The 10,628-nt window shown below is 45.8% G+C and overlaps 1 protein-coding gene across 1 annotated transcript; it reads right to left on the bottom strand.

Annotated features, from left to right (window-relative positions):
- Positions 1-3,887: 3,887 nt before the first annotated feature.
- Positions 3,888-4,691, bottom strand: LOC121872507 (serine/threonine-protein kinase pkn2-like). The gene has a single exon (XM_042375294.1). The coding sequence runs from the start codon at positions 4,689-4,691 to the stop codon at positions 3,888-3,890; it is 804 nt and encodes a 267-aa protein (XP_042231228.1).
- Between the last annotated feature and the right edge of the window lie 5,937 nt (positions 4,692-10,628).

Below are 10,628 nucleotides of genomic sequence, written 5' to 3'. Positions count from 1 at the left end.
ATTTCCCACCGTAAGTAACTCACCCTATGGATAGCTCTGACAAAGACTCGCATGTAACCTGAGGGAGGCCCAGCAGGTGCTGCTGAACTATGTCTTCTATGGGAGACCCTGCTAGCTGGAGACGCGGTGCTAGGGAGGAAAGTCTCCCTCCCCACCTGAGTAGTGACGAGCGTGACTCCGTCGATAGTGTTTTGAAAATCGTCGGAATATGAATGACTGAATGAGAATGACGCGTGGAAGAGGGTGCAGAGCCTATATATTGGAGATCTCCAGCCGGCAGATGACCTCTCCCAATTAACACTAAACTGGTTAGATCTGGGCAGTTGTGTTTGCCCAGGTGTGTGGTCATTTCCCAGGTCGGTAATGCTTCCTAATTATTACCGCCCAGGTGTGTCTTGGCAAGGTATGGTTTCCTTAACACGGTCATATCTCACTGTTAACTTAAGTACTTTGTGGCCTTGCCTCCTGGGACAGGCCTTGCTGTCACTGTAGGCTGTGCACCTTATGGGTGTACACCTGCTCATCTACTTACTGTTATATGTGTTGTATTTCTCTGGGCTGTAAGCTGTGGTCTGATAAATATTCATTCCATTTGCTTTTCTGAAATTGACTGGAATTTTTAATGTCATATCCTGACTGAAATGTTACTCACTTAAGACATTTTGGAACATTTTCGTTCTTCTAGTCCCAGTTATCGAGTGGAAGTTTTGACGTCAACCTTAACTTGTCCCCGAAAATTTTAATATTTCATACTTGTGACTGGTTAGTGGTGACATCTTAACTTTATTTTTATGTAATTAACTTTCGCTATCCAATGTGAAGTTTAAAATGGCCTCTAAACAATTTGAACAAAAGGATTTTTGTGAAAACCATTTTTTTGACAAACTTAAGGATCGGGTAATCAAAAAGTTTTTTAACATTCCGTTCATCAGTTCAGTGACTGAAGAAGTACTTAAAAATACCGTTGTTGGGAGTTAGCGTCTACAGGAATTCCTGAGGAAACTACCATTTGAGGTTTTAATTCCCATGAGTCACTCATTTCAAGTTGATAAAGATGACGTGGCAAGCGTGACTAGAGTAAGAACAACCACTTCATGGTCCGCTGACAGACTTGAATTTGAGAGAGAAAAGTTGAGAGCCGAACTTCAAGGAAAAGCAGAAAGACGTTTTCAATTGGAACTTCAACTCGCTCTCCAAGATAAAGACATAACTTCAGTTCGAACTTAAGAACAGGGAAGTGCAATTAGAGCGTGAAAAAATCGAAGTAGAATAAGTCGAAGTAGATGATAAACGTAGTTCTTTAAACTTAGCAAAGAATATTTCGTTAGTCCCCAATTTTAATGAAGACGATCCTGACAGAACTTTCCGAACATTTGAGAAATTTGTGGAACATTCAAAATGGCCCAAAGAGGAATGGACCTGGCGTCTCCAGGCTAAGCTGCACAAAGCTGCACTCATATTTTCAAATTTTGACACGGTAGATGATTACGAATTAGTCAAGAAGAGAATTCTAGACGCTAACTCGATAACTCCAGAAGCATATAGACCGATTTAAGTCCTACACCAAAAACCTTGCCAGTACTTGCGTAGAGTTCCTTACTAACAAACTTAGAATGTGTAAAAAAATGGCTCAAAATCGACGGAAACGACCACGTTCTTAGAACTTATTACACTTATTGTACTGGAAGAGTGTAATCAGAAGTTACCTTTTAATATCTTGATGCTCGTAGGGAAAAGAGAGCCAGAGCTCATAAAAGCTTCCCAAATAGCCGATTCTTTCGCTCTAATACAGAGATCTTTTGCGAACAGAGACAGAAATAAGCCATCCAATGTAAAGTCCTCCTCTAGTGAAAGCCCTGGTTCCGCTGGTGGTAAATCGAACAATGGCAGTCAGAACCCCTTTTTAATATGTTCCTATTATAGAAAACCTGGTCACACCATAGAGAAGTGTCGTGATCCTAAATGTAAAGCAGGTCAAAGCAAAAGCCCGACTAACCCTTCCCAGGTTAAATCTGGAGAAGCCTTAAAGAACCTTAAACCTGTGACCAATGTAAACATACTAGCATCTCAAAAAGTCCTCAATTCTTAGACACGGGGGCTGCTCAAAGCATCTTATTCAAAGAAAGCCTTCCAGGAATTGAGAAAGGGTAAACCGGAGAGTGTGATTCTGCAAGACTTGTCTGCTTAACCTTTATTAAGCCAAGCCAAATTTTCTTGAACTGTGATATTGTAAAGGGCGAAGTCAAAGTTGGCATCAGAAAGAAACAACTTCCCATTAAGGGGAGTAAGTTTGATTTGGGGAAATGATTTAGCAGGAAGTTTAGTGGTTCCAAACTTAAAAGTTGTTGAAAAACCATTGTCAAAAAGCCCCACTGAACGGTTGGATAAAGAGAAACTGCATCTCTTTCCTGTATGTGCAGTCACAAGATCCCAGAAACCCCACTTGCAAACGTTCTCCCTTCAGTTCAACTCAAAGCTCAAGATGATGGTCTCGCTTTGGCTAAGGGTAGACTCGTTAAAGTAGACGGTAAACCCTCTACCAAAACCTCTTGTTTTTATTTAAATATTGGAATCTTGATGAGAATGTATAGACCTCCAGAGTTAAATAACTTAGATACGTGGTCTGACACATCAAATTGTAGTACCCAAGTCGATTCGTAAGTCTCTGGTGGAGTTGGCCCACGAGGGACTTCCGGACGTTTAGGAATTCTCAAGACAATAAGAAACTACTTTAACATTACTATTGGCCGGACATAAAGAATAGCGTCACTACGTTTGTATAATCTTGCCATGTATGTCAGGTGGTGGGTAAACCCAACCAAGTCATTCCTCCAGCTCAATTAAAACACATTACTGTAGTTTGAGCCATTTGAAAAAATTTTAATTAACTGTGTAGGCTCTCTGCCCAAACTCGTAAAGGAAATCAATATGTGGTGACAATGTGTGCTGCCACACGATATCCTGAAGCCTACCCTTAAGGTTAAAGCGTCTTATTTTGCACTACCTCGAGAGACGTAGAGTGTGGGGCAATATGATAGAGTTGTATAAATGGAAGTCCGGGATAAACAAAGTGACATTACAAATTGTACTCGATCTATCCAACCAGGAGCGAAATCGTAACAATGGTTTTGAATTAGGCAAATTTAGATTTAGGCGCGAAATTGGTAAACATTGGTTTGGAAATAAAGTAGTGGACGAGTGGAACAAGTTACCAAACACCATCATTAACTCGAATACGCTGGATAGCTTCAAACAGGTTGGATGGATATATGAGCAATAGGGGTTGGGTGTAAATGGGACTGCCCAGTATGGGCCAATAGGCCCGCTGCAGTTTCCTCCATTCTTATGTTAGGCTGGGTTAGGTTAGGTTGTTATGTAATGCTCTGGTAGGTTGGTTTGGGTTGAGTTATGTTCGGCTGAGTTAGGCTGGATTGGGTTATATTCGGTTAGCGTTAAGGTATTTAATGATCAGGTACAAGTCTTCAGGTGATCTGTCAACTGTGGTAGAACATCATTAGTCACGCTCATGTGTAAAGGATAAAAAGTCAATTTCTGAGTTGTAGGTTAAAATTTATTTATTTATTTATTTCATTTATTTACAGGTACAATGCAAAAATGAAACTATTACTATTCCTAGTAAACAGTAGTAGCTGTAGAAGGGGTAATGGTGTGTTTATCTCTTACAAAGGCTGTTGGTGCGTGGAGGAGGAAGAGGAGAGGTGGGTCGAGGAGGAGGATATTCATATTGATAATATGTATATTTAACCGTTTATTTAACCATAATAATATACAGAATGGACTATTGTGACGGTATTGACATGGCTCAGCCAAGTGAGAGCATGAGCTCTCAGTGGCATCTGATATATAGGCCTACTGTACATGTTGTATCAGTGGTGTGTCTTGGAGGGGGAGAGCACCTCAAGGGAGAGCTCTTCGAGGGACTGCTTAAAAACGTCAATCACCTTAGCGAGACTTGGGCGGTGCTGTGGGCTGCGGCAGAGCATTTTCTTGCACAGGTCTTTAACCCCTGGCGGCCAGAGGTTGTCAAAGGTATTTTGGGTGTCGGAGATCATCACTGCAAGCGAATAAATGTCGCTGGCCGGGGTGCAGGGTTGACCTTTAAATAGCTCGGGGGCGTAATGGCTCCCGTACGGGTTGCAGCGTAAGGTCAGGTGGCCACCTTCGACTCTTGATAAGCCAAAGTCGATAAGGTGGGAGGTGAAGGATCCATCGGGATTCTTCTCCAGCAGAACATTATCCCCTTTAATGTCATTATGGATGATACCCCGGCTGTGTACCTCGGCTAGGCCTTCAGCTATGGGTAGGAAGAGGTTTATCGACCGGGTGGGAGATAAAATAAATAAATTATCGATAATGTCGTACAGTGATTGACCCTGGCAGACTGAGAAGATCATTACCGGGTAATCGATGCATGACCCCAGCAGGATGGGGGATCCACCAGCGCCATTTACTTTTAAATTGTTTTCTATCTCACTTTTAAAGATGTTGTTGACGCCATGGCTTACTCCTATTTTAGCGCAGGCAGGTCTGTTGAAAAACTCTCCCAGCAATACTTCGCCACTGACCCCTTCGCCCAAAATACCGGTCTTTTTGAACATTTTTTGAAAGTCGGCATAACCGAACTCCACCAGGTGTGATCCCTCTTGGTAGCTAGTCATCTCTTCTGCCATCTTATTTGGAAAGTTATTGAGATGAAGCTAATGAGGTAAACTTTTTTTTCGGGGGGTAAAGTGTAACTGAATATATAATACGGTTGGAATTTTCACATGTGACAAAAGATTCACAAGAAAAGAGTGACTTATAGTATAGTGATAGTGATGTAATGTTCTGCTGTAGTGTAGATGTGCTGTAGTGTAGATGTAATGATATTGTAGTTTATATCTGGTGTAGTGATGATGTAGTCTTGTATGTTGTAGTGAAGATGTTGTAGTTTTATATCTGGTGTAGTGATGATGTTGTAGTTTTATATCTGGTGTAGTGATGATGTTGTAGTTTTATATCTGGTGTAGTGATGATGTTGTAGTTTTATATCTGGTGTAGTGATGATGTAGTCTTGTATGTTGTAGTGATGATGTAGTTTTATATTTGGTGTAGATGATGATGTTGTAGTTTTATATCTGGTGTAGTGATGATGTTGTAGTTTTATATCTGGTGTAGTGATGATGTAGTCTTGTATGTTGTAGTGATGATGTAGTTTTATATCTGGTGTAGTGATGATGTTGTAGTTTTATATCTGGTGTTGTGATGATGTTGTATTTATATCTGGTGTAGTGATGATGTAGTCTTGTATGTTGTAGTGATGATGTAGTTTTATATCTGGTGTAGTGATGATGTAGTTTTATATCTGGTGTAGTGATGATGTAGTCTTATATGTTGTAGTGATGATGTAGTCTTATATGTTGTAGTGATGATGTTGTAGTTTTATATCTGGTGTAGTGATGATGTTGTACTTTTATATCTGGTGTAGTGATGATGATGTAGTTTTATATCTGGTGTAGTGATGATGTTGTAGTTTTATATCTGGTGTAGTGATGATGTAGTTTTATATCTGGTGTAGTAATGATGTTGTAGTGATGATGTTGTAGTTTTATATCTGGTGTAGTGATGATGTACTTTTATATCTGGTGTAGTGATGATGTTGTACTTTTATATCTGGTGTAGTGATGATGTTGTAGTTTTATATCTGGTGTAGTGATGATGTAGTCTTATATGTTGTAGTGATGATGTAGTTTTATATCTGGTGTAGTGATGATGTTGTAGTTTTATATCTGGTGTAGTGATGATGTAGTCTTATATGTTGTAGTGATGATGTAGTTTTATATCTGGTGTAGTGATGATGTTGTAGTTTTATATCTGGTGTAGTGATGATGTAGTCTTGTATGTTGTAGTGATGATGTAGTCTTATATCTGGTGTAGTGATGATGTAGTCTTGTATGTTGTAGTGATGATGTAGTCTTATTTCTGGTGTAGTGATGATGTGTAGTTTTATATCTGGTGTAGTGATGATGTTGTAGTTTTATATCTGGTGTAGTGATGATGTTGTAGTTTTATATCTGGTGTAGTGATGATGTAGTCTTATATGTTGTAGTGATGATGTTGTAGTTTTATATTTGGTGTAGTGATGATGATGTAGTTTTATATCTGGTGTAGTGATGATGTTGTAGTTTTATATCTGGTGTAGTGATGATGTAGTCTTTGTATAGATATGTACATACTAAGATATGGGAACACGCCTGACGCCAAGACTCCGTCACCATTCATTGTACCATTTATTCACATGTCTGTATTACTACATATTATTATAGCATGTCTGATGTCTATGCTTATGTCTAATGCCTATGTCCATTTACTATGTCCCGATGTACTATGTCTGTACCGCGCTAGTCGAGTAATTAGAAGACCTCATTTATTGTCCTAGTAATGTCTAGCAACTCTCCTTGCCTAGCTAGCTAATTTCCCTCAGATCGGCTTCGGCCTGCCTACGACGAGGAGTTCCTTGTGCTGGCTCCTGTTCCTGTACCGGTTGGCTATCACGCCAAGTCTTGTACCACTTGTTGAATATATCTACTGCTCGTGCCCTGGAGTTTCAAGAACCTTGTCTAGGATTACATCCACCACATGGCGCAGTTTGAGTAGCTCCAACACGACAGTTTACAAGCCTCAAGAGCCGGCCCCGTCTGTTTCCCGGCCTCGTGTTTCCCGCCCAGAAGATATACTCCACAGTGCCCCTGGATTTAAAGTGCTTTGTGACCTTGTGAAGTGCCCTAAGTGAAGTGCAGTGCCTTTCATGTCTCTTTGCTATGTTTCTGCGGCCCTACAGGTAGCAGACACGCCTCCAGCCCAGTTTCCAAGACAGCACTTCCGGCATACATCCTCCATCCACGCAGGCCCACAAGCCACTGATTGACTCCCTCCCCTCCACTGAGTCATCACCAGCATCTCGCCCGGGCGCGCGGAGGAATACACCGCCGCCAGCCGCCTCCTCTCACTTCACAAATATTACAGTCAGTACTCTTTTACTTGCCCACCGGTTCCTACACTTAAGCAAATCCATTGACGAAAACATAGCACTTCACCTTATTCTCCTTGTCTTCCCCATCGCAACAATACCAAACACGAGATGTCTGACCACGACGATTTGCTGGGAAATTTATATGAGGATTATGAGGAAGACGACGCCTCACAGACCCTCCCACCCCCCCTCACGCCTCACACGCCGGGCGCGCCAAATTCAAAGGATGGGAGCCAGGATATACGTCAGTTAATCCACTTCCTACAAGTTTCCCAAGAGAAGGAAGCCCAAAGACGTCAATTAGAGGAGGAAAAACGACATCAAGAGGAATTGTCAAGACAGTCAGAGGAATCAGCTTACCGTCTTCAACTTCAACAACAACACCAAGCTGATAACCGCAAATTCCTGGACCTATTGGAATTGCTGGCAACGAGGACGACTTCACCAGCTGCCACAACCAATTCGCCAGCTTCAGCCTCTTCATCTATCCTTCAGACAACGCCTCCTCACACGTCACCTATCTCCCCTAGGTATGCCTCAGTGTCTTCTCAACCACCTGTTCCAGTCTCAACTCTCGTCGACCTCTCCGTGCCTCCTCCACCGCCTGCCGTCTCGAGTACACCCCTGCACAGCAAGTCTTCAGTTCCCAGCCCCCCACCTCTTCAATCTGATGCAACATATCAAGTATACCGTCAATGGCGACGTCGTTTCGAAGACTTTGCTGTTATGTCTGACCTCAATCGAATGCCCCCTCATAAACAACTCATCCAATTAAGATCGTGCATTTCCCTCGATGTTCAACGCCTCCTAGAGCACACGCTAGCCATCCCCCCTGACTCCCCCAGGTCAGTGACAGAGGTTTTAAACGCCTTGCAGAGTCATTTCCGTGGCCTCCGCAATGAAGCTTTGCGTCGTAGGGAGCTGCTATCCTGCAAACAAGCTTCTAGGGAATCATTCTCAGACTTCTATGCACGACTTAAGGACCTAGCAACCGAGGTGGACCTATGTACAGGCGATCCTGTAACCTGTGCTGAGATCCAGCTCAAGACGATCTTGCTGATGGGTGTACGTGACGAGGACCTGCTTCAGAAACTCCTCACCCTCGACGCCGCCTCTTCCCTCACCGACTTCGTCACCTGTTGCAGGTCGTATGAGGCCACAAGAGAGGCTGCTTCAGCTATACACTCATCGCCATCTCAAGTCCACGCCGTCTCCACCTACAAGAGGAATCAACGCCAGATGCAGACGACGTCCTCTCCACAGCCCCCGTCACAGTCACCAGTTTCTTCTCCCGAATCCTGCAGAAACTGTCAGCGCCAGCATGGTCCAGGAAAGTGCCCTGCGGCTGATAGTACATGTCGAAACTGTGGGTTTCAAGGCCATTGGCCCCGCACAACTCGATGTCCTGCCAACAAGGCCTCATGCAACGCTTGCAACAAGCAAGGACACTTCGCCAAGTGTTGCAGGTCCACCAAGAAGCCTCCATCTCCAGGTCAAAACGTCTCTTTACAGCCCGACAGAACGTCCACACCACCGTCTCCCAAGAACAACAAAGGATGCCGACGCGTGGATGATGCCTCGAGTGACAGGTCCCCCAAGCCCGTCAATGTTCGTCTGTCCTACGGTACCAACTCTTCCAACCTCCTGATGATACCTGACACGGGCGCGGACATCACGGTGATTGGACCAACACACCTGGACGCCCTCAACATCCCCAGGAGTAGCCTGTCACCCACAGCCATGAACGACGTGCTCACAGCGGACGGGTCCCCGATGTCTCCACCTTTGGGTTGCTTCAAGGCAACACTACAGCTCGGTCCCAAGTCTTGCCTTGCCACAGTCCACGTCCATGAGGGCATCCAAACCCCTCTCTTGTCATGTGGCCATTGTCAGGACTTGGCCATCGTCTCATCCGAGTTCCCAAAGCCCATCCTCGCTGTGACACACCTCAACAGGTGTGCAGAGATACCTGTTTCAGCCATGACCACACCTGCTGCCGCCCGGGAGTTCTTTTTTCGTCAGTTCAGCGACGTCCTTGTCTCCAAGCCCGACCTCCAGAAGACGCCGCTCAAGAAGATGACAGGCCCCCCGATGAGAATCCACCTCAAGCCTGGCGCGACGCCTTTCGCCATCCACACACCCAGGCCTATCCCCTTTGCCATACGGGACAAGGTGAAGGCGGAGCTCGATTCTCTGGTGCAGCAGGGGATCATCAGACACGCCGGTGAGGAGCCCTCCGAGTGGTGCCACCCTATGGTCTTGGCACCCAAGCCTGTAGGTGTTCGCATCACAGTGGACCTCACCCATCTCAACTCGCAGGTCTCCCGTCCCGCCCATCCATCGCCTACGCCCATCCAAGCAGTCCGCAGCGTCACCCCGTCTGCAAAGTTCTTTACCACGGCGGATGCACTACATGGGTACTGGCAAGTCGACCTGGCGGAAGAAGATCGCCACCTCACTACATTCATCACGCCCTACGGCCGCTTCCAACACTGCCGCGGACCCATGGGCTTCGCAGCAACGGGGGATGCGTACTGCCTCCGTGGGGATATGGCTCTGCAGGGTGTCACCAACTGCGTGAAGGTCGTAGATGACATCCTGCTCTTCGACGATGATCTCCCGGCCCACTTGAACCGAGTTCATCTGATGCTCACAAGATGTCGTGCCCATGGTATCACCCTGAACAAAGATAAATTTGTGGTCGCCGCCCCCCAAGTTAACTACTGCGGCTACAACATCTCGCCAGAGGGGATCTCAGCTGATGAGGAGAAGGTCAAGGCCATCAGGGACTTCCCTACTCCAGCGAACCTGACCGACCTTCGCTCATTTATGGGCCTGGTAAATCAGCTGGCCGACTTCTCCCCTAAAATCGCCACATCAGCCCAACCTCTACGCCCCCTCATGAGCCCCAAGCGCTCTTTCCTCTGGACTCCTGACCACGACCTAGCGTTCAGGAATGTTAAGAAGGCGTTGCTGTCACCACCAGTCCTGGCACCCTTCGACCCGTCCTTACCAGTGGTCCTCCAGACCGACGCCTCCCGTCTATACGGCCTCGGATATGCCCTCCTTCAAGACCACGGCCAGGGTAGACTGCGCTTAGTTCAGTGTGGCTCCAGGTTTTTGACGGACACGGAGACCAGATACGCCACCATTGAACTAGAGATGCTGGCAGTCGCCTGGGCTATGGCCAAGTGCCGCCTTTACCTGTTCGGCCTTGGGCATTTCACCCTCATGACGGACCATCGCCCGCTCATACCCATTCTTAATCACTACACGTTGGACGCCATCGAAAATCCTCGCCTCCAACGTCTCAAAGAGAAGACCGCCCCTTACGTCTTTACAGCTGTGTGGCGCGCCGGGAAGCTTCTGTGCATACCAGACGCCCTCTCCCGAGCCCCTGTTAGTCGCCCCACACCTGAAGATGAAGTCGACTGTACCACGGCCGCTGCTCACGTTCGGTCTTTAGTGACACACACAGCCACTTCTCTTGCTGACAAGACGACGACGACGCCCTCCATCGAAGACGATAGGACTCTCCAGGAGCTTCGCATCGCCGCCGCTCAAGACCCGGCATACGTCCAACTCCTCGACTACG

The sequence above is a fragment of the Homarus americanus genome, unplaced genomic scaffold (genome assembly GCF_018991925.1).
Source record: "Homarus americanus isolate GMGI-L3 unplaced genomic scaffold, GMGI_Hamer_2.0 scaffold23675, whole genome shotgun sequence".
NCBI classification, from domain to species: Eukaryota; Metazoa; Arthropoda; class Malacostraca; order Decapoda; family Nephropidae; genus Homarus; species Homarus americanus.
This window is presented reverse-complemented; position numbering and strand designations above follow the sequence as displayed.